General features: G+C 44.2%; 2 protein-coding genes across 19 annotated transcripts in view; one reads left to right on the top strand and one right to left on the bottom strand.

Annotated features, from left to right (window-relative positions):
- Window positions 1-581: 581 nt before the first annotated feature.
- On the bottom strand, window positions 582-9,224 carry VPS72 (vacuolar protein sorting 72 homolog). The gene is made up of 6 exons (XM_036344081.1): window positions 9,027-9,224; window positions 3,948-4,100; window positions 3,670-3,784; window positions 3,087-3,263; window positions 1,635-1,779; window positions 582-1,299 (listed from the first exon to the last, which is right to left on the bottom strand). Exons 1-6 carry the CDS (start codon window positions 9,141-9,143, stop codon window positions 786-788), a joined length of 1,221 nt encoding a protein of 406 aa, XP_036199974.1. The 5' UTR covers window positions 9,144-9,224; the 3' UTR covers window positions 582-785.
- Window positions 9,225-12,891: 3,667 nt separating this feature from the next.
- The window catches only part of PIP5K1A (phosphatidylinositol-4-phosphate 5-kinase type 1 alpha), a 38,944-nt gene continuing 27,331 nt past the window's right edge, over window positions 12,892-24,504 (top strand). For 9 of the 18 annotated variants that reach the window (XR_004973457.1, XR_004973459.1, XR_004973460.1 and 6 more), the window contains exons 1-2: window positions 12,893-13,413; window positions 24,166-24,204. Coding sequence is in view for 9 of the 18 variants with exons in the window: in XM_036344902.1 (XP_036200795.1) it covers window positions 13,335-13,413; window positions 24,166-24,204 (118 nt within the window). In the remaining 9 variants the exon portion in view is untranslated. Of the gene's footprint in view, window positions 13,414-24,165; window positions 24,205-24,504 lie in introns of all 18 variants that reach the window. The other 9 variants (XR_004973451.1, XR_004973456.1, XR_004973453.1 and 6 more) reach the window with 3 other exon arrangements.

Below are 24,504 nucleotides of genomic sequence, written 5' to 3' on the forward strand. Positions count from 1 at the left end.
TCAGGGTTTCAGGCTCAATCCCCAGTAGGGGATGTGCTGGAGGCAGCTGATTGATGTCCTGGTCTCACATCAATGTTTCTCTCTCTCCCTTTCCTTTCCTCTCTCTCTCTCTCTCTCTCTCTCTCTCTCTCAAAATCCTATATAATAAAAGCCTAATATGCAAATAGCCTGAACTGCTGAATGACCAGTCAGTATGACGCACACTGACCACCAGGGGGCAGATGCTCAATGAAGGAGCTGCCCTCAGTCTGCAGGTCAGCCAAGGCAGGTGCCTGCTGGGAGGGGGCCCAATTGCCCCACAGAGGGAGGTGACTGGTGGGGGGGGCGGGGCGTGGGGCCAGTGAGCAGGTGGCACCAGGCCAGCCAAGGCGGGTGCCAGTGGGGGCCCCCTGATTGCCCTGCCGGTCACCCCACAGATTGGCCCTGATGGCCGGCCAGGCCTAGGGACCCTACCCATGCACAAATTTCATGCACCGGACCTCTAATCAATAAAAGGGCAACTCATAATAAATGCTGTTAAACAAATATAAGACCCATATATACTCAGACATTCACAAATATTTCTTGCTCCCAACCTTAGACATCAGACAAAGGGATCTTTCTATTTTATTAGATTAAAAAAACAAACACAAAACCAGTAGAAACTAGGGGGAAAAATGGTGAAAGTGATATAGAAAAGGGCTGGGCAAAGATTAGAGATGATAAAGAGAGAAACGGAGAGAAGGGGGGAACACTGAGAGCCCAAGTCAGGGCCAGAAAGAGGTGTTCAAGGACTAAACATCTCTTCATTTGATGACAATTTTCTGGCGCAAGGCTCGAGGCCCAGAGCCAGGAAGGGGCTCAGGAGGTGGTGGGCCAGGGCCCAGGGCTGAGGCAGTTGGTGGCAGTCCGTGGGCAGTGATGTACTTCTTGTAGGCCTCACGGATAATCTTGAAGGCTCGTGCAGTGGCGTAGGGTATGTCTGTAACAGGGTCACGGTATAGGGCTGGGCGATGGGTCACTGGGCATACCTCCCGAACTGGGACCTTTGGGGGCCGCACTTGGGGAAACCATTCCTCAAATGTTGCATCATCACTAAAAGTAATGAAGGTACGTGAGCAGCGAGGAGGAGGGATGACGGTTCTAGTTGTGGTTCCAGTCCCAGTTCCAGTCCCGGTTCCAGTCCCGGTTCCAGTCTCGGTTCCAGTCCCGGTCCCGGTTCCAGTCTCGGTTCCAGTCCCAGTTCCAGTGTCGGTTCCAGTCCCGGTTCCAGTCCCGGCCTGGGGAGTCAATGCAGAAGCCGTGGGAGCAGGATCAAGTCTGAGGGAAAAGACAGAGATAAATACAAAGAGCTGAAGGAGAAAACAACAGATAAAGAGACCAGAGAGCTGAGGAAAGAGGAGGAGGAGGCAGAGTGATGGCCACATTCTGAGAATCTATTAAGTGGCAGATGGGAAAAGAAAGCTGGCAGGATGGAAAAACAGAAAAGAGGAAGAAAAGAGAGGCTAAAGGGAAAGAAATAGGAGCGGAAGGGAAGAAGAATCTGAAAGCTACCCAAGCGTCAGTGAGAGCTGTGGGAGGAAAGTGAAATGGGCCTGAGAGAATACAGTTAAAAGAAGGGAGAAACAGCTCTTTCTTTCCCCCGAGACACTCACCCTTCCACGTCCACATTCTCTTCCTTAGGGCCTGGCTCCCCCAGCAGCGGCACTGTCACTGAATGATAGGTGATTACAGGCCCAGGGCACTTGCGCTTCTTATGAACCTGCTTCTTTTTGTCAGCCTCAAGTCGCTCATACGTCTCTTCAGGGTCCAAAAAGGAATGAGAGGATGGTCAGTTCCCCCTCTTCCCACGCCCCTGTTCTGCCCTACAAGGTCTCAAGTATCTTCGTGGCTGTCCAGTCACTGCCTAACAGGCAATTATGAAAGTCCTCTAAGCCCTCTAGCATCTCCCATCTTACAAGTTTTCTGTTTGCCCCTCGTGACATCCTCTTTACTCACCACTTCTCAAGTCCACTCGGCTCCTCACCCACTCAGAACTGTAGGACTTCAGAGTCGGAAGGAACCCCTTGAGGAGCCTGCTCAATCCCCCAAATACTCCCCACATTTGCCCTGTCAACTCGCAGCCCTCTGGCAGAGGCGGCTCATCCTCTCATCCCACACAGTACACCCGACTGAGCCTCACTGCAGCTTTCAGGTCACCATTCCTCTGCCCACCTGCCCACTTGCTTTTCTTCTGAGACCTCTGCCCACAATCTAGTTTATCTTCTCTCCCTCGTCACGGTCACTCCCTCACTCGAGGAAGACTTTGGCAATAATTTCTACTCTTCATCCCCATCCCAATTCCTATCTCCTCAAGTCGCCTGGGTGACTTCAAAGTGCACACAGATAGCCCCTCAACACCCTTCCTGTCCATGCATGTTAGTTACTCCATCCACTCTAGACTCTGTCACTGCCTGAAACTGCCCCGCTCTGAAACATTCAAAATCATATACATCCAGGTTCTGACCACAACATCCTGTCCTTCAGGTCTGTTTGCTCCACTACCCTGGAGGTATCTCTGTCCTACTTCTTCCGTACCTGTCATACATGGGTATCTCCTCATTCTATCAGCTCCTTTCAGCCTTCACTTTCCTAACATCGAGCTCAGGTTCCTCAATCTATCCTTTCAGTCATTCTCTTGTCAACTCAGGAGATTTTTAAAATTTTCTTACTTTAAAGCAATTTATCTCATAAACTGACTGATTCTACTGAATTTCTAATTCTCCTGATTATTAAACTAGTTATTACAGCCCTATTTTGTGAACAAGGAAAGCAAGACTCAAATAGATTAACTTGCTTATAGACTTATACAAGTGAACAGCAGAACTAAGATTTGCACTCTGTCCTATACAACTGTTACTTTACACCAAAGTACTTCAATAATACTTGCTCCTCAGAGCTTTCATAATGCCTAGTTCTTTGCTCCTAATCATTTACTATCCCCATTTTTTCCTTCGGATTCCCTTGTTCCAAACCTCCATCTTTCCAGTTCTTTGGGTCCTCCAGGTCTTAGCTTTTCCCATGCTCCTCAGCCCTTTTACCCACTGTTCTCAAAACCACACACTGACCCAGTGAACGTAAGTTGAGCTCTTCTGTGATCTTGGCCTCCCTGAGCAGCTCCTCCTGGGTCAGTGGCCGCTCACAGTGGGGTCCCTTTCGCCGCCGTGACTGGCCCTGCCTTTCCTGTACCCGCAGGAATGTTTGTCGTGTATGTTCAGCTGTAGATTGACGCATGGACTTCCGACCTGGGAAGGAAGTCAGAGAGAAATCTTTAAATTCATGTCCACCGCCTTTATTATTTGTTTTAATTTAAAAATTTTTTATTTGAAGATAATTTCAAACTTACAAAAAAAGTTGCAGGAATAGTACAAAGAACACCCATGTATCCTTTACTCAGATCACCTACTATTAACATCTTGCCCATTTGCATTCTGTATGTGTGCTTGTATTTTATTATTTCTGAATAATCAGATTGAAGTTGCACACATCATGGCTTTCCATGCCTAAATACTTCAGTGTATATTTCCTAAGAGTAAGGACTTTCCTTACATAACCATAGTACAGTTATCAACTCCAGTAAATTTGACACCGATTCAATACTTTTATCAGCATATTTCAGTTTTGTCAATTGACCCAAACATCCTCACTCACTGTCAGAGCCATCATCCTGTAGTTCTAGTGGTAGCAGTGTCTTCTCTTCTCGGGTCTTCTGAGAGCTACCAGCTGGGGTACTGACCTTTCGAGGCCTCAAGCTCTTGAGAGGTTCCTGGGACAGATTGGAATCAGACACCAAGGAACAGAGAGATAGGAGAAAGAAGATGAGAATCATATGAGAAAACTAGCACTGCAGGAAACTGAGGAGTACAGGGACCTGATGAAGGGAGAATAGGAATTAAGGAAGTCCAAGAAAACCAGGACTTCCCCTGCACCTTATAGGCTTTGGTGACTACTCGGCGCTTCCTTCTGGGCTCTTCTGCTTCTCCATCACTGGATGGTTCATCTCCTTCGTCAATGTCAAAGTCAGAGTCCACTTCATCCTCTGTGTCTGACTGGTCCCCTTGATACTCATCATCACCCGATTCCTGAGGACATAGGGAGATGAGGTTCTTGCTGGCAAGAGAGTCATTAATGCCCCTCCAGGAAGAACAGGACCTCTTTGCTTTCTTGGTAAAAGTTGCCCTCTTCTCCTTCCCTACCCAGGCATTCACTCTTCTCAGGCAAGAAACCTTCCTAGCTTATGGCCCTTAGCTCCAGCACCACCCTTTCCAACATTAATTGACTGCTCTTTACCTGTAGCACACCACGTTAAGTGCTGGAGTATAAAAGGATGTGTTTTGGTCCCTACCTTCAGGGGCCTTACAGTCTAGTAGAGGGCAGGACATAATTATAAAAGGAAGTTATAATACGAGGCAACATATAAAGTACCAGATGGTAATAAAATGTTACGGGTGTTCAGAGGAAGCAACACGTGCTATGGACTGGTGGCCTGGGAAGGTTTAAATGTCGGTTTTTACTCCTTTAGTCCTTTAGACCAGGGGTTGGCAAACTTTTCCTGTAAAGGACCAGATGAGAACAGGTAATGTGTCAGATTTATCCAGTGATTTGTAGTCTGCAGAATCCTGCTTTAGACTGTAAAGAATAAAGAGAACTTGAGCCACGATTTAAAATACTGATAGCATTGCCTGGCTAGTGTGGCTCAGTGGTTGAGCATCAACCCATGAACCAGGAGGTCATGCTTCAATTCCCAGTCAGGGCACATGCCCAGGTTGTGGGCTTGATTCCCAGTAGGGGGTATGCAAGAGGCAGCTGATCAATGACTCTCTCTCATCACTGATATTTCTCTCTTTCTCTCTGTCTCCCTTCCTCTCTGAAATCAATAAAAATATATAAAAATATATTTTAAAAATCTCTATATATAAAAGGCTAATATGCAAAGTGTCCTCTTGGGAGTTCCACCTGGAGGTCAATCGCTTGCTATGATGTGCGCTGACCACCAGGGGATGGCGCGGAACAAAGGAAGGCCCCACTGGCAGCTGCAAGGTCCCAAATGGCCCCGATCGCTGGCCAGGCCTAGGGATCCTACCCGTGCACGAATTTCATGCACCGGGTTTCTAGTAAATAAATAAAATACTGGTAGTATCCATACAGCCAAGAGGAAAGAGGGAATAGTGGGTAGATAAACTAGCAGGAACAAAATAGGACTGTGTATAGCAGTGGTTGCCAACCAGTGGTACGCGGACGCCGGTGCATAGCATATTTATGGAATAAGGATCTAAACCTAAGTAAAACAGAAGCTTTATCTGTGGCAAGAAGTCTTCTTAGCTGACTGCCTTTGGCTCCAGCACAGCCTCCTTTCAACATCAATTGAGACTGTAAGATTTGAAAAGATTATACTCAGTCTATAGAGAAATTTAAATGTCAGCAATAAGCAACAAGACCAGCCACAGTTGACCTCAGGCCCAGCTGCACTGGATAATGACCCCCAGCCCTGGTGCCGGCCAATCAATCAGTGGAGACCCTGAAAGGGCACACCTGGAAAGCTGCTGAATATTCTATTGGTATCTTCCCCGAGGACCTCCCCTAAAACTCCACCTTAAAGCCCTTAGGACGCAGGACCCAGGCACTTTCCTTCCCCAGAGCACACACCCTGCCTTTCCCCTCCCCCACCCTTCCGTCAGTCGTTACCATTAGCCTCCTCACTCCCAAGCTCCAAGGGCCTTTCCTTTACCTCCATAACTTGTTTCCTAAGCCTAATTCTTTTAGGAGCTGCTTCTACCTCTGTGATTTTCCAAATGTTCTCTTATAAAATAAATAATAAATGTCAGTTAATAAAGTTATGGCTTTAATTTGCAGGTCAGTGCTCTCAGTCCTCTCCTTACTTGTCCCACCATTGACAATCATTATTGAAGTTACTGAGAAATGTCTCATTCCTCAGGTGTGTGCAGATAGAAAACCAGCTGGATATTACTATGTATTGCAGGGAGCCATTGAAGATTTGATGGGAGAGGAAAATTGTGTGCAAGGGGTATCATAGGACGCTCTGGAGGAGATTAGATGGGCTGGAGTAGAGAACATGGAGTTCAGCCTAAACCTGAGGTGATGCAGATTAGGGCTAGGCTGGCAGCCACATTGGAAAGGAAAGGGGAAAAAACACTGGAGGCAAAGGAGTTGACTGGGTGGGCACTGCACCTCAAACATGTGGCTCTTTCTTCAACCAGTGATGCAGGCTGACAAAATAAACAAATAACAGAGACAGCTGGCACTCCAAGCCTGCCAGAGTTCTGTCTTGCACCGATGACCATCATTTCCTCCCAGATGATGTTTGTGAAAGACAGCCCAGGAACACATGAATCCCCTCGGCTCTAACCTGGTATTGTCATATCACCAGAGGGTTGCAGTTCTACTACCGATTAGGTTAGTGCCCAGTCAAAGTGCTTTCAGCCTTGGCTGGTGTGGCTCAGTCAGTTAGAGCGTTCTCCGGAGCATCGAGGGGTCCCGGGTTTGATTCCCAGTTAGGGCACATACCCAGGTTGCAGGATCGATCCCTGGTCAGGTGTGTATGGAAGGCAACTGATCAATGTTTTTCTCTCTTCCTCCCTCCCTCTCTAGAATCAATGAAAAATATGTCCTCAGGTGGGGATAAGAAAAGCAAGTTACCGATTTACTACCATTCCTTTGGCTTTTTTGTTGTTATTAATCCTCACCTGAAGATGTTTCTTACATTGATTTTTAGAGAGGGCAAGGGAGCAAGATGAAGGGGGGTGGGGGAAGAGAAACATCGATGTGAGAGACACACATCAATTGGTTACGTCCCACACAGCCCGGCCTTCTATGTGCATGCCTATGCTCTAACCACTGATCTACACCAGCCAGGGCCCTTTGGCTTTTATTGAGGGTCATTAATAGACAGGACTAGATAAGCGAATGTTTTCACATCACACACCAAACCCCTGTTACTTTATATATCTTATATAAGGAGGAGATTCTCCCTAGGATTGAATGCTGACCAATTTTGTCTCTCAAAAAATTATATGCGCCCTAGCTGGCTTGGCTCAGTGGATAGAGCATCAGCCTGTGGACTGAAGGGTCCCAGGTTCGATTCTGGCCAAGGGTACATGCCTGGGTTGTGGGCTCGATCCCCAGTAGGGGGTGTGTGGGGGGCAGCCGATCAATGATTCTCTCTCATCATTGATGTTTCTATTTCTCTCTCCTTCTCCCTTCCTCTCTGAAATCAATAAAGAAATATATTTTTAAAAAATTATATGCTTTCTTCTTACTAAAAAAAGAAATTCAGAATTTCATTGCCAGAAAGCTCACAACTAAATTTAATATTTATTGCTATTACCATTTCAGCAGAGGCTCCTGGTACAATTACTTCTGATCTCTCTATTTTTACTGTTCTTACTTTGTGTTTATAATCATAAGCCTCCTTAAATCCTTTTTGGAAGCATGATAGGTACATATTAAATAATGACTCATAAAATGACAGGAATAGGATAATGGCTTTTGGAAGAGGGATGAGAAAGTTCTATTTTAAACTAGCTGGTTAGGGCTGTATAAGTAATGACTTCCAATCAGTCACCAAGTCCTGTGGATTCTACTGCCTTAATTTCTCTTGAACCTTCCTGTCCATGTTTCTCTACTCCCAATGCCCTCCTCAAAACATTCTCTTCATTACAGAATGATCTTCCTCAAGTACAAATATGATCATCTTTCCAATCCTCTGGGTGAAGAGCAAAACTCCTTACCCCTATCATAGCTCACAAGGCCCGACATGTCTGGCCCATGCCTACCACCTCCATCCTTACCGATCTTTATCCTTCTTCAGGTCTGGAGAATGAGATGTGCAGGTTGAGGACCAGGACCTCAGTGCCTTTACACATTCTGCCCTGCCCCCTCCATGGACTAACTTTCCTCCTACCCCGTTCCCAGTCCTATTGCTCTTTATCCAGCCAAGGCCCATGTTTCATACTGTTTGTCCTCAGCTTAAACATCACCTCCCCAGAGATACCCATCCTGATCAACCATGGCTCCCATGTGTTACTATAGCACCCTGTGCTTACCACTTATTTTATTCCTTATCACTCAATATTTTAACTGTTAATCCAGCTCTTTCCTCAATGGGATCTGAAATGTGTAAGGAGGAAGCAGTGTATTTATTTTTTTTAATTTTTACTTTTTTTAATCCTCACCTGAGAATATGTTCATTGATTTTAGAGCGAGAGGAAGGGAGAAAAGGAGGGAGGGAGAGAAATAGAGAAACATTGATGTGAGAGAGAAAGATGGGTGGGTGCCTCCTGGGATGGAACCCCACAGTCTTTTGGTGTGCAGGATGACACTCCAACCAAGCCACCCAGCCAGGGCAAAGCGGTACTTTTAATAGTGTTTTCCTAGAGCCTATCACAGTGCATGGCTTGCTCTAGGTGCTCCACATACTTAAAGAATGGACAGTCCAGTCAATACAAATTTAACAAATGTCTACCCAGACACTGAACTAGGCACTGTACACTGTTGAACAAAACAGACCATCTCTAACCTTGCAGAGCTTACAACCTAATACGAAAATATAAACAAGTAAGCAAACCAAATCTAATCACAGTGAAATGTTCTATGAAGGAAATAAATGAGGGCACTTTTTAGGACAGTCAAGAAAGGGTCATCTAAGGAGAAGTTCACATTTTAAAGCTGAAAAGGAATAGGCTAAGCCCCTCTATTTTAGGGAGTGGGCCAACGAGTACGACGTGGGTGTTAGACGTCAGAAGTAAAATGCAACTAGACCTTCCGTAGGTTTCCGTCATACTCGGTGCCCCGAGGGCTTCTCTATCCCCGCCCCGTCGGGCTCTCTCTTAGGGCTCCGGTGTATCTCCCCCCACCCAACCCCCGCCACCTCCGACTCGCTCACCGCGTCTTGGTACCAACCGCCAGGGCTCCTCTCTATGCCCCGCCCCCTTCTTTGTCCGAGGTTTCTCCCTTAGGACTCCCTCCCTCTTCCTGGGCCCAGGTCTTGCCTCCGTGAAACCCCCATAAGTCGTCTGGTAGAACTCATCTTCCTCCTCTGCCTCCAGAAGCCCGGAAAGCCGGTTTCCCGCGGTCTTCCGTGGGGCCCGGCCCCCAGCCAAACTCATACCGCCTGCCGAGACCGCGCCGGCAACAGCGGCCCCTCACCCGGCACGGGAGCTCGGCGCTCGACACGACCGCCTGCGGGCGGAAGCCGGTCGTCGCCAGGCAGAAGCAGCAGAGCGTCGAGGGGCGCCTGGTCCCGCCCCGAGGCCGGCTTTGCTCTTCAGCTCCGCCCACTCCTGCCTGGTCCCGCCCCGAGGCGGGCTTTGCTCTTCAGCCCCGCCCACTCCTGCGCCCACACCAGCCTCAGGCTCCTAACTCGTGCACACCTGGGTTGTGGAGCCACTCCACACGGTGACGCTGCTCTACTACCTTAAGTCCAGAATTTAGGACTACAAATTTTCGTTTAGAAGAGGCCAGCCTCCCTCTGCTCCAGTCCGTGTTTCACTCTGCTACCGATAGGAATCTTTCTAAAAACCCAGACTTTCCCCCTCTTCTGCTTAAAAATCTTTAATGGCTTCCTATCATCTCCGGGATAAAGTCCAAAATCCTTGAGGTAAAATAGTAGTGTTGGTTAAGGGCAGGCTTAGAGCCAGCTAGACCTGAGGTGGAGTTTGAGCTTAGAGATTCTAGCTGTGTGATTTTGGACAGGTTGCTTTACCTCTCTGAATCTGTTTTCTCTTCTGAAGGTTGTTGAGAAGATTAAGAGAGATAATCCTTATAAACTGCTTCACATTGTATTGAGAACACACATAGATATTTAGTAGGTGATTACTACTATTAACATGGCGCTTAACAACCTTCATAGTTTAGCCTCTCCCTGCCTTTTTAGCCTCACCTATGCCACATCATTCTATTCCAGTATCACTTCCCTAACACCCACTTTTCTGTCATGCTTCCATGCTGTTCCTTCTCCGAGAACCCCTTTCCTTTCTTAACTACCTGGCAAAATTATAACTCTGTAGGACAATGAAGTCTTCCTGCACACCCATTCGGTTCTTCTTTTCATAGTCGTGGAAATAACGCCTTCTTGATTCTTTAGAATAGTTCCCATCTGAAATAGTCTGTGGTATTGTCAAGCCTTTATGTTAATGTTTATTCCAATTAAAAAATATATTTTTATTGATTTTTAGAGAGAGAGGAAGGGAAAAGGAGAGAGAGAGAAAGAAACATCCATGTGAGAGTGGAAAATCAATCGGCCACCTCCTGCATGCCCCCATGGGGGATCAAGCCCAAAGCTGGGGTTATGCCCCTACCAGGAATTGAACTGGCAACCTTTCCATGCATGAACTACACCCAGCCAACTGGGCCACAGTGGCCAGCGCGCTTCCCATTTTTTTTTATTCAGAAAATGAATAAAACCATATGTCAAACCATAGCACTTGTACATACTCTATGATGGCACCTATTACATTTTATTCTAATGATTTATGTGTCTGTCTTTCTCATTAGTCTGTGGTCTTTTTGAGGGCAGGAACTTTATCTGTGTATACCAATAAATCTCATAGTGTGTGGGACATTGTTGGGACTAAATAATGTTAATTCAGTGAATGAATTAATGAAAGACTAATTTAATGATTAGGTACCCATTCTCTTATTTTGCCTCTTTGTTGATCTTGTCAGCCCCTAGCCCCCCCTCCATTCTGACCTTAGGAACTATTTTAAGACATAAAGTTCACTTTAATAAGACTGTGTGTGTGTCCCTATTTTGAGATAACTGGATTGCCCCCCTTTTCCAAAGTCTATGTTGGTGAACTCCCTTTTCCATTTCCTTGGAGTCACCAAGCCAACATGTCCTGCTCTGCCCCTACTTCCACACCCTGTGACATCATGAGGTTCTGCTATGCCAGGAATGTTACTGGGCAAGAGTGGCTCCATGACTCAGAGCACATCAGCAATTGAGTGGGAGTGGGAGCAGAGACAACGTTTAGTGAAAAAAGATGGGAGGCACCACCAGCCAAACTTTTAAAATTTTACCTTTATCCATTCATATACTCAGGAGGCAGTTACTCTGTGCCAGGCACAATTCTAGATCCTTGAAATATAAAAATGAATAAGATGTAATCTTTGCCCTATATGTTCACAGTCTTATGAGGGAGATAAGTAAAGACACTGACATAATACAAGTAGCATTTTTGGTCCATAAAAGAGAAACAAAGACCCGAAAGAAGCTGCAAAATGCAGATCTCTTCTTTTGGGATGATTCATAGATCAGATCCCAAGGAGAAACCCCCTGTTTGACCAACCGCCATAGTGAGTCCATTATTGGTCCATTTCCAGTTTTCAAATCAGAAACAACTTTACCTTTACAGTTAATTTCTTTCTTTTTTTAACTTTTAAAACATTTATTGATTTTTAGAGAGAGAGAGAAGAAGGGGGAGAGAGAGAAACATCGATTTGTTTCACCTATTTGTGCATTCATTGGTTGATTCTTGTATGTGTTCGGTCAGGTGATGGAACCCCAAACCTTGGGGTATCAGGATTTGCTCTAACCAACCGAGTACCCAGCCAGGACTCTACAGCTGATTTCTAAAATAACTCAGGAAATGGTAGCAACTCCATGACTTTTATGGAAACAAAACTAATTTATTCAACAAATATTTATTGAATATCTATGAGCCAAATCCTATGCTAGATAGTGTAGGCCCACTTGTCTAGTTTTTGTACTATTTAGTTTGGTGGAGGGGGGTGGTGTAGGTATAGGCAATCATAAAATACTTCAATGCTACACAATTCCATTGCTATGGAATTACAAATGCAATCCGATCATTGGAAGTGTGTCTACCCTTCACTACCCAAAGGAGAATGAATAATCCAGCAGGTGGCAGCAGGGAAACAATTATTATACTACATCTTGATGAGGGAAAGAGAGAAGGCAGTAGTCAGTGTCTAGGGCTATTTTCTGGCCAGTGAGGTCCTAGGTTCCTTTTTGAGGACCCAGAAAGAGGCCGGGTAGAGAATAACCCGGCCATTTTGGGGGCTACCGAACCTAGGATTTTCTCCATTCCTCTTCACTTATTCATCCCACAAATAATTGTTGAGATCCTACTATATACAGAGTCACATCACCTGCGTAGCTTGAGGATACATGAGTGAACCAAACCCAGTGGTTGCTCTCCAGGAGTTCAGTCTCCCCAGGGAAAGAGGTCTTCAGAGTTCACAACCTCCAGGGTACTTTGTTAAAAATGAGCAGGGTTTGTACGAAGACTAGACTTCTGTGTGTCTCCATGCCCTTTGGAATATAGATAACAGAGAGGCTAAGGGCTTGGATCACGGGAAGACTATAATATGGTTTGATCACCTCCCTTTTTGACAGGTCTTCATTCACTTAAAAGATATTTCCTAAATTCTGTCACTGTGCCCAGCATTTGGCTTGAGGCAAAATGTGGGTCTGTTTCAAATGTCACTCGGAGGAAGACAAGACATGCATGCACCTTAAACTAAATAGTAAACAAGGCAGTAGAGCCGGAAGGATACTTGGTGGCATGTGATGTTTTGCGAATTTGACTGCTTAAAGTCTCTCACTTGACACTAGCGAGTCTGTCGGGAATTCTTCTCTAAGCTGTAAAAACTGAGAGGACCCGTTGAGCCAACTCCTAATAAGCATAGGCAACGCAACCCAGTTCTTTAAAAGAGCCGAACTAACTTGACCCCAGCGAGCCACCGTAGGGAGTGTTTGCCCCGGCGTGGAGTCGTTAGGCCGTGAGGGACCTGCATCATGTGACCAGGAACAGCCTCCCGATTGGCTTTGCTCCTCTCTGGGCTACTCCCCACCCCTATTGAGTGGGCTGGAACAAGAGGTTGGGCGCATGCGCAGTGCCTGGATTTCGCTGGCTGCCGGGAGTGGAACGGTGGGGTTGGCGATAAACAGGCTGTGGCTACGAGTAGGGGGAGGGGGCGTTCGCTCTGCCGGGACTCCTCACGCCCCCTTGTTGCTTTAAGTGTGGTTTGGTGCGGACGCGGGGTCCCGGCAGCCAGCTGGAGCCTATTCCATTGTGAAAGGGAAAAGCAGCTCCCGCGGAAAGCGGTTCAAGTTGCAGGGAGGGTACGAGACGTGGATTGTCCCCATGCCAGACAAGTGGTGCGGCCCTGAGCTGGTCCCGGAGCCTGCCCGACGTGTCTGAGAAAGGCCTCGGAGGGGCGGGAAGGTGACTGTCGGAACGCAGTTTTTGTGAAGACGGGAAGATTCGACTCGGAGAAGAGGAAGAGCCGGATTGAAAGGGAGTGAGGCCACTGAGGGGGAGGGGGCTGCCAAGATGGCGTCGGCCTCTGGGCCGTCGGCGGCCGGGTTTTCATCCGTGGATCCCGGGGGTCCTTCCTGCACCTCGTCCTCAGGTAATCAGGGCGGGGCGTGGACGGGGGGCTGATGGCGGCCGTGCGGTGGGAGCAAGAGCGAGACCTGGGAGGGCACCTGTAGCTGGGGATGTCCGAGGTTGCCGGTGAGGAAAACAGGGTTCTAAATAGGCTTTCCGAGTGGGCAGGGGGTTCTGAGGAAAAGACGGGTTGAACTGAGGAAAGGGAAGCTATCAAAAACGTTGTCTGTCTTGGAGGAGGCCGAGTTGAGGACTTGAAAGAAGTAGGGTCAGGAGGGGTGGAGATGGACAGTGGGGATAGGAGGGGAACAGCAGGGAAATCGAAGGGAGTAGAGAAAAGTAAAGTGAATGGAGGCCTTACAAATAGGAATTACTTAGTGAGAGAGGCAGGTAGAATCCCAGTTGGTTCTGGAGTTAATTGAAAATGTAGAAGAGAAGCCTTGGAATTGAAGAGTGATGGGGTGCTTCCGATCGCTGGGGGTTGAGGGAATTGGGAGTTTTGTTGGGGGTGGGAGTTGATGGAAACGTCTTTTTCCCTGGAGACTCCCCCTAATGCGTCATTCCTTCCCACTGCGTGCCCCCGCCCTCCCCCTCCTCTCCTCCCCCTCCTCCTCCTCTCCCCTCCGCCTCCCCCGCGGGCGCTCGCACGGACACATTTTATCAAACATCCTCCCTTGATGACTCCTAGCTCTAGACTGACCAACTTCGGGAAGGAATGGGCAGTATTGAAGGAAGACTGAAGAATGTGGAAAATTAGGGTTAAAATACCCAAAAAAATAGATGGAGAAGGTGGAGTGATGACGTGTGGAGTTGCAGTGGAGGCTGAGAGGGGTGATGTTGGTAATGAGGGGGGTTAGGGTTAGAGGCTCTGGGTGCTGGGGGGACGTTGCATAATAGGAAATGGGCTGGAAGAACGCTTAGGTGGCATCAGGAAAGCGGCCCTTGGAGAGGAGAGCCAGGCATATTGCTCAGAGCAGGGAGCAGCTATTGAAGATGGAGAAAAGCTGCAGATGGTGTGTGGGAGGGAAGATGGGTGGTGGTGTTGTGTGTGGGGGGGGAGCTTGAGTCAGAAACTGCTCTAGAGCTTCCATCAGAAACGTCTGCTGTTCCGTAGTGACTGTTGCCTCCGCACTGAACTGGATGGGCCACCAGAGGCTGGATGCTTTACTTGAGCTGTTGACGTTTCCTTAGACCGGAGATTGAGTTCTTGCCATTTTGAATTGGCTAAGTAGAGGGTTCCACCTTTCATATTCCAGCCCAGTTAATACTGGTCACAAATATCTTCTTCATAAGCTGCAGTTTTATTTATGTACATCTATTTTTAGTTTCTTGAGAGGTAATTTTTGCCTTTCTTGTAAAAGCATTAGAGAGCCAAAGCAACTCATGTTGCATCCAAGTGTGAAGAATGATAAAGTAAAAATGACAGGTATGTGTGTGTGTGTATATATATATACATACACACACACACACACACACACACACACTCTAGAGGCCCGGTGCATGAAATTCGTGCACGGGTAGGTCCCTAGGCTGGCCGCCCCCTGGTGGTCAGCCCACATCATAGCGAGAGGTTGAACTCCCAGTCTGTCGAATTCCTGAGGGGACAATTTGCATATTAGCCTTTTATTATATAAGATATATATATATATATATATATATAGTAGGCCCTTAATTTAAAACCTCTTTTCCCCCTCAGTCCAAGAAAGAAGAATGGTCATGTGTGGTCCTTAAACTTCTTACCTATTAAGTCAGGTATTTTCCTTAGAAACTGGGTTAATTTTTTTTGTTTTTTTTTTTAACCAGGTTAATCTTTTATTTTTATTTTTATTTTTTATTGATTTTTTACAGAGAGGAAGGGAGAGGGATAGAGAGTTAGAAACATCGGATCAGTTGCCTCCTGCACATGTCCTACTGGGGATGTGCCCGCAACCAAGGTACATGCCCTTGACCGGAATCAAACCTAGGACCTTTCAGTCCGCAGGCTGACGCTCTATCCACTGAGCCAAACCGGTGCTGGCAAACCAGGTTAATCTTAAAAGCCATGTGTTTATATCCCAGAATCTGACTCAGCTTCCAGCTCAGGGAAGTATTGTCCAGGTGGACAGATCTAGGAGTAAAAGGAAGTATTTCTTTGTCTTTTACTGATACATCTTCCTCCTCTTCCATCTCTACAACTTCAGATAGTCCTGTCTTTTTTATTTATTGTTTATTTACTTATTCATTGATTTTAGAGAGAGCGAGGAAGGGAGGAAGAGAGAAAAACATCAGTTTGTTGTTTCACTTATTTATACAGTCATTGGTTGATTCGTGTACGTACCCTGCCACGAATCAAACCCACAACGTTGGCATATCGGGATGGCACTCTACCTGGCCAGGGCAGTCCTGTCTTTTTTAGATGTCACTATTTGATATTTTTGTATGTTTTTTGCCAGATCCTAAGGCTTGCAGTTAGTAATTCAGATCGTATAAATGTTTTTTCCTATTGTGCTTTCACCAGAAAATCAAATACTAGGTTTCAAAACCTTGACTACTATGTTGATATCTGAAGTCAAGGTGTAAAAATGTCCAAAATAAATAACTTTAGAGTCCTTTTTTGTACTTTCATTGTTTACACCCACCTTCTCTGCTTCTTTGGTAAATATTGAAACAGTTGGATTAAGAAATTAAGAAAAATTCTGTTCATAAACATTCTTTTTTTAAAAAAATAATTTTTATTGATTTCAGAGAGGAAGGGAGAGAGAGATAGAAACATCAATGATGAGAGAGAATCATTGATCGGCTGCTTGCACGTCCTCTACTGGGGATTGATTGAGCCTGCAACCTGGGCATGTGTCCTTGGCTGGAATCGAACCCGGGACCCTTCAGTCCGCAGGCGGATGCTCTATCCACTGAGCCAAACCAGCTAGGGCACATAAACATTCTTGAAAACATTATGAGTTATTGTGTGCAAATTCGCAATGTTGATTTTTTGTTCTGCAACATTGCCTTTTGTGTATCTGCATTTTCACTTAGGTTTGGGCTTAGCAAATTTAATGTAATACAATATTTCATTTTAAGGATATGTTTTTGAAAAGTATAGGATGTTTGCCGAAACCTGTTTGGCTCACTGGATAGAGCGTCGGCCTGCGGACTCAAGGGTCCCAGGTTCGATTCTGGTCAAGGGCATGTACCTGTGTTGTGGGCACATCCCCGGTGGGGGATGTGCGGGAGGCGGCTAATCGATGTTTCTCTCTCGATGTTTCTGACTATCTCTCTCCCTTCCTCTCTGTAAAAAATCAATAAAAATATATTAAAAGAAAAAAAAAAGAAAAGTATAGGATGTTTGATTCTGATGCAAAAGAGGCTATAAGAATCAGTTTTATTTGTGATTAGAGGATAGTGGTGTTCTGGATGGTACCTGGAGAAATATAGGACATTGGCAGGAATAAGTGATGGCTTATGATTTCCTAAATTGTTAAAAGCTGGAAATTCAAAGAAAGAAAGAATGTGTGTGTGTGTGTGTGTGTGTGTGTGTGTGTGTGTGTGTGTTAACCATCCTAAAACCAATTTATTTTTCTAGATGCTTAGCTAAATTCACTTAAATTTTGGTGAAACTCTGAATTCTAAAACTAAAAGTAAGATTGCCTGGCAATGTTGAAAATGGATACAAAATAAGAATGTCAGGATTCAGGGCAGAATGATGTTTTAAATAAGCCACTCATAACCGTTGGAGGCTCAAAATCTGTTGGCCTTCAAATTAGGAAGGACAGGTGATTTAAAACAGTTGTTCCCTGCCAGTATTAACCCCTGTCTTGATTATTTTGCCATTAAGTCAGAGCTGGTCTTTTATGCTGACAAATGAAATGCCAAGGGTAGAGCAAACCATATGCTCTGAGTGATGTTTGACATCTTTTCCCATTGGTGTAATTACCATGTTTGGGTTTTGGGGGAAGCAGTTATAAATGAATATCAGCTTGCAGTAGCCATCAGCGTATTCTTGCTCTTAAACTTTGATTGTTAATAAAAGGTGATGCAGTTTGCCATCTAGTGTCAGCTGTTTGGAGAGTAAAAGAAATTTATTCCTTCTCTTCCTTTGTCCCCATACTCATTTGGACAGAGGTGGCACCACTTAAAAAATAAAATCAGCCCTGATAAAGTGCTGTTGACAGTGTGACCATCTAATTTGACTAGTCCATCAAAAACTTGAAATTCAGCCACTGAGTCCCCTTTTTACCGCCATAAAGGCAGTAAAGTATTTCTGTTTTTGTTTTTTTTTTAAAATATATTTTATTGATTTTTTACAGAGAGGAAGGGAGAGAGATAGAGAGCCAGAAACATCGATCAGCTGCCTCCTGCACATCTCCCACTGGGGATGTGCCCACAACCAAGGCACATGCCCTTGACCAGAATCGAACCTGGGACCCCCCAGTCCGCAGGCCGACGCCCTATCCACTGAGCCAAACCGGTTTAGGCTATTTCTGTTTTTGAGAATTGATTTGAAGTCAGTGGAGGAGTTAGAAAGTAAAGTTAGAATGCTAAGGTGTACAACTGCACCCCTGAAATAAGAGCTGTGTGATAAAATCACGTGACTCTCCAAGAAAAATAACTTGAAACCTTAGAAGATCATGAACTTCTAATTCCTTTTGATTCACACCAGAACATTTCTGAAATTATCATCCTTATGACATGATTTTATCATAAGCACAATGATTTGGAGATAATTTTACAGCTTCTTTCCTGACTTTTTCTTAACTACTGAGGGAAACCTCAGAGGACACAGGATTGAAGCATTTTTTAAAAAATATATATTTTATTGATTTTTTACAGAAAGGGAGGGAGAGGGACAGAGAGTTAGAAACATCGATGAGCTGCCTCCTGCACACTCCCCATTGGGAATGTGCCTGCAACCAAGGTACATGCCCTTGTCCAGAATCGAACCTGGGACCTTTGAGTCCGCAGGCTGATGCTCTATCCACTGAGCCAAACCAGTCAGGCAGGATTGAAGCATTTTTGCCTGGGACCTTGATTCTGGTGAGTTTGTTCTTCCTAAGCAGGGCCCCACTAGTAAATTATGCTGTATCTGATAACTCCAGATGGTAGGGATTTTTGTTGAGGGGTTTTTGTCTGTTTTCTTTGTATACAGTGTTAAGCTGTTTGTAGGCTGATCCCTTTCCCTTCAATTCTTCTATACTGGTGAAAAGTAATGCAACTTAAACCAGTTTACAGGAGTGAGTAAACGGAAATTTGGGAATGTAAAGATAGAACAGACTGTCATGTAGTCAGAATATCTCTTAAGTTCTATTCGGTTGATATTTTACAAGGAGGAAGAGATTTTTCTGTTTGCTTTCTTTTTAGGGGGTTTTGACCACCCCACACCCTCCTTTTTTCTTTTGTCCCCTTGGTAGATTCTGATATCAGAATGTCATTGTTTTGTGTCCTTTTTTTTTTTTTAACCCTCACCCAAGAACATATTGATTTTTAGAGAGGGGGGAGTAAGAGAGAGAGAGAGAGAGAAACATTGATGTGAGATGTTGCCTCCCCCATGTACCCGACTGGGCCAGAGACCTGGGTGGAGGATTTAGCCTGCAACCTCAGCATGTGCCCTGATGCTGGAATTGAACCTGCAACCTTTTGGTGTATAGGACACAGATGAGCCACATGGCCAGGGCGGAATGTCATTGCTTTTGATCAGTTATTTATTTCTGCCATGGTTGCTTAAGCTTTTGAATATCAAAATAGTATGTTTGCTTGTTACTTTCTGTGTGCTGTTCTGGGTTGATATAAAACCCTTCTGATTAATAACTTTGCTTAGATATGTGCTAGCTACTAGCTATTACATAAAGCCTGTTTTCCTTTTTTTTTTTTTTTTTAAAATATATTTTATTGATTTTTCACAGAGAGGAAGGGAGAGAGATAGAGAGTTAGAAACATCGATGAGAGAGAAACATCGACCAGCTGCCTCCTGCACATCTCCCACTGGGGATATGCCCGCAACCCAGGTACACGCCCTTGACCGGAATCGAACCCGGGACCCTTCAGTCCGCAGGCCGACGCTCTATCCACCGAGCCAAACCGGTCTCGGCGCCTGTTTTCCTTTGATAATGGAAGCTGTAGCCTGTGAAGTGAACAACAGAGATAACATTAGGTCAAAGACAGAACTGGAGAGAAGGAAGGTGGTTATTTTATCATTTAAGCTATGTATTTCCTAAGATTTGGGGCTATTCTTACTTGACATAAAGAAAGCAACAAGACCAAAGTTGTCATTCTCTTTTCGCTTCTTTTTACTGGACATATTTTCTTGATCAAGGATAAAAGTATACTTCAGGAAGTATGCTATTTTCTGATAGCCTGGCAGAGGAATCTCTGTTTCTCTCTGTTCCAAATATCAGCGAAACATTCAGTCTCAGAGAGTGGACTGATGGTGTTTCCTAAAGGAAACCCCTTCCTAGCCCATTTCCCCTATTGCACTTCACTTCTCCACTCTTTACTATGAAAAGAGAGCATTGTTTAGTTTCTACATATGTGTTTATATCTCTTAATAGCTTCTTATTGTGTTTTTTTAAAATATATTTTTATTGATTTCAGAGAGGAAAGGAGAAGGGGGAGAGAGAGAGAGAGAGAGAGAGAAACATCAATTTTGAGAGAGAATCATGGATCAGCTGCCTCCTGCACGCCCCACACTGGGGATCGAACCCGCAAACTGGGCATGTGCCCTTGACTGAATTGAACCTGGGACCCTTCAGTCCACAGGCCGACACTCTATCCACTGAGCCAAACTGGGCCTTATTGTTTCTTTTAACTGTTTTCTGTGAAGTGAACTTATTTTCTCAACTCCTCCATATTTTTAAACTTTTTCTTCAATCATTTTTCTTCTGTGAAATTTCGCTTTGTTCATTTGTAATGACTGTATACAATATGTATTAATTGATAAACATCTGATTCTTAGAAAGTCTCCTTATTGCTGGAGTCTGAGGAAGATTTTGGCAAAAAGAGAGGAAGGCAGGTTCCTAGTAGATAGTTCAATACGTTATTATTTGCCTTATATTTTTCTTTTTTTGTTGTGGTTGTTAATCCTCACCTGAGGATATTTTTTACTTTTTAAAAAATATATTGTTACTGATTTCAGAGAGGAAGGGGAGAAGGAGAGAAAGAAACATCAATGATGAGAGAAAATCATTGATCAGCTGCCTCCTGCACACCCCACATTGGGGATCAAGCGCTCAACCCGGGCATGTGCCCTGATTGGGAATCGAACCGTGACCTCCTGGATCATAGCTTGACACTCAACCACTAAGCCCTGCCCAGGCAGGGATCAAATACTTGATCCTTCTCGACCCTGCGGTGTGCAGACCAATGCTGTAAATACTGAGCCACACTGGCCAGGGCAATATGGAATTAATCCAGAATAAACACTGCCCCAAAGGGTCAGTGATGTTGATTAGGCTAAAGCAGCGGTTCTCAACCTGTGGGTTGCAACCCCTTTGGCAGTCGAACAACCCTTTCACAGGGGTCGCCTAAGACCATCCTGCATATCAGATATTTACATTACAATTCATAACAGTAGCAACATTACAGTTATGAAGTAGCAACGAAAATAATTTTATGGTTGGGGGTCACCACAACATGAGGAACTGTATTAAAGGGTCGCGGCATTAGGAAGGTTGAGAACCACTGTTTTAGACAATTTCTGAGTATTTTCATTTGGAGAATACATTGTGTTTCCCACTTGCTAGACTATACAGTAGTATAAATGGTTTGCAGTATTTCAAGTTAAGAGGACCAGAGAGATTGCTTCAGATAGTCCAGCAGACAAGTTGGCTGATTGTGTGTGTGTCTCTCTCAATCTTATCAACCAAGACATCCCCTAAGAGTTAACATTTTGCTTCTGAAAAGCCTGCTTGTCTCTTTGTGCTCTATGTAGAAATTATTAACATATTTCTGTAGTAGTATTGGTAGGTCATTGAGTTGGGTGTCTGGGACTGCTTCTCTATGACCTGTTCAGGCACAATTCCAGTTGTCTGAGGAATGCACATCCGGCCAGCCTGTAGTGTCCCCAAATTATAGTGTACTTCAAACACTGAAGTCAGTCACATGCTACCTCTTCGTTTCTCATTTGGGGATGATGTCATCGGATCTCCGACGGGGATGTTTCTGCTCTGAAAGTGCTGGGAGAGGCTCTGAGATCAAGGCCAACTGTTTTGTTCCACACACTGGGTGAGAGCTCTCTTTTTGGAGCTGTTTCCTATCTGAAAATACCTTTGTGTCAATGATCTCTCATTCCTCATTCATTCTTCCCTCTGAAATTTGCCTTTTTCACATTTTGCAGAATCATATTGATGGTTTTTCTCTTCCTCTACATTTTGGATCTTAGTCTCCGGTGGTTTAGTAGTAGCAAGCAAATTTATGGAGAGCCACAGTGATGTTTTAACTAGTGAGTAGAAACTAGGCCCTACAGTACCTTTTCACCATAAACACAATTTAGGGTTAGGCCAAGGACCAACATGGAGTGTTTCCTTAAGTCTAGTCCAGGGTTACTCAGAAAAATACTCTGACGTGATGTGATGATTCACCTCTGTATTTTAGCAAGAATTATTGGTTTCCACTTTTGGCACTTGACTGGTCCAGCTGTTTTGAAATTATTTTAGCAACATTAAAGATTTCCCAGCTTATTTTCATAATTTAGAGGCTAGATCTTTGATATTTTTCAAGTCTTGTCATCCAGGAGATGTGCTGAAATCAGGTATCCTAGTTTTATAGGAGAAATGATATTCTGAAGGATATAAAAAATAAACTTCAGAAGGAACATCATATATGCTGATACGGGTTTGTTTCAGGTTGAATAAGCATCTCAAAGTAATATTTAGTGGAGAAAGTGAGTATATAGGAGTCAAGCTTTTTAAAAAATCCTCACCCAAGGATATGTTCATTGATCGTTAGAGAGGGGAGAAAAGGGAGAGAGGGAGAGAAACATCAAATATCAGTCAGTTGCCTCCCATATGCTTCCCAACTGGGGATCAAACCCGCAACCTAGGTATGTGCCCTGACCAGGAGTCAAACCTGCAACCTTTCAGTGTATGGAGGATGCTGCAACCACCTGAGCTATACCGACCAGGGCTAGGAGTCATGCTTTTCAGAAGAAAAAAATTTGCCCTAACCAGTTTGGCTCAGTGGATAGAGCGTCAGCCTGCTGACTCAAGGGTCCCAGGTTCGATTCTGGTCAAGGGCATGTACCTTGGTTGCGGTCACATCCCCAGTGGGGAGTGTGCAGGAGGCAGCTGATCGATGTTTCTCTCACATCAGTGTTTCTAACTCTCTATCCCTCTCCCTTCCTCTCTGTAAAAAATCAATAAAGTATATCTTAAAAAAAAAGAAAAAAATTTATTTTATTTTTTTCTAACACGTTTATTGTCCTTTTAAAGAAAACATTTTTTTTTTTTTTTAAGAAGTCATGCTTATTTGTACCTTGGGATTGTTAGCAGCATTTGAGGTATTTTCTCTTCATCTTTTCCTTCTAGTCTGTCTCTGCAGCAGCATAATGTAATTGTAATGAGCTTGAGTTAATATGTTGGGCAGGGAGTGATATGAGTCTGTATGTGTGGGACTGTTGAGTTGTGATTTACTGGGAAAAATGGGTTATGAAGTAAAGAGAATTATAATAAAGCCACCTATATAGAAAATTTATATAGATGAGAAAATTTAAATTTACAAATTAACCTAACCCCACTATCCAAGATAGTCATATTTTAACATTTTGATCTATGCTCTTCTGGACCTTTTTTATGTATGTAAGTACATGTGAATTTATAGATAAGTATGTTTTCAAAATATGGTACTATATAATTTTTTTACCTTTTCCAACAACTTACTGTGACATCCTATCTATAGGTATACAATAAAATAATGGTTATATACTATTCCATTTTATGATTTCACCATAATTTATATCACCAATCCCCTGTTGTTCATTTAGAGTCTTCCCAATTATGGTATCTTTCCAGTTATAGTTATTATATACAGTGCTGCATTAGATATCTTTGTATATCCATCTTTGTCCACTTGATTGTTTCCTTAGGATAAATTCCCACTTCTAGGTCAATTTATACATTTTTGTTTTTAAGACTATTTGCCTAGATATTGCCATATTGCCCTCTAAGAATGAAAGGAAGATCCTCAAGTAAAATGTATGCATATTCTTTTGTTGTTTCACCAGAGGATACTTTTTCCATTTTTCTAGAGAAAGTGGAAAGGAGGTGGGAGGGAAGGAGGGAGAGAGAGAGAGAGATCAAAGTGAGAAAGACACATCGATTGGTTGCCTCCTGCACGCACCCCTACCAGGGCTGTGGAACCTGCAATGAGGTACGTGCCCTTGCCTGGGGCTTGAGCCTGTGACCCTTTGGTTGGAGGGTTGGTGCTCTAACCACTGAGCAAAACAGCCAGGGCTACTATTCTTTCTTAAAAGATCAGAAGCCTGCATGCAAAAGACTTTTTATACCTGAAAATTCATTGCCAATCTGAAATCACTCCAGAGAGAAATGATTTGGGTTACAAGTTTTGTCACTACTCTTGGAATTTTTTTTTTTTTTGCCAGAACTTCTTTTTCTCTTGTTTTTTGGACATTTACTAGTACTTAGAACTACAAAAAAATCATCTCACATTTCACAGTATGGTGTTGGGGATCAGGCCAGATCCTGTTCATAATTTTAAACTTTAGAGTTTTCAAAAAGATATGCTTTTTCTGCTGTAAGTAAGTACAATCCTAGAAATAAGTGATAACTTTCTGTTTTTCCTCATTTAGGTTTCAACTGTCTGTGCTGTGGGGTCAGGAGTAAGAGAGGTAGATCTGATGTGTATCTGTGCTGAAGAAGCATGAGCTCCGCAGTAACTAGCAGCCAGCGGCTCTCCCCGTAACAGTTGCAGATTGTGTGCAGTAGTAGCGCATGGTCTTCTTCTGAGAAGGCTGTGGATTTCTTATTGAACATAACTTACTCGCCCTCTCCAAAAAAGATGCTCTTAACAGAGAAATGTATTTCTCACAGTTTCACGGTATCATATGAATCAGTCAACTCCCTAACTTTTTGTCTCCTTCAAAATCTTCCCATAACTTCATGTCCTTTTGTTTTAGTAAATGAGTCTC

This window comes from Myotis myotis, unplaced genomic scaffold (genome assembly GCF_014108235.1).
Source record: "Myotis myotis isolate mMyoMyo1 unplaced genomic scaffold, mMyoMyo1.p scaffold_m19_p_18, whole genome shotgun sequence".
Classification (NCBI taxonomy): domain Eukaryota; kingdom Metazoa; phylum Chordata; class Mammalia; order Chiroptera; family Vespertilionidae; genus Myotis; species Myotis myotis.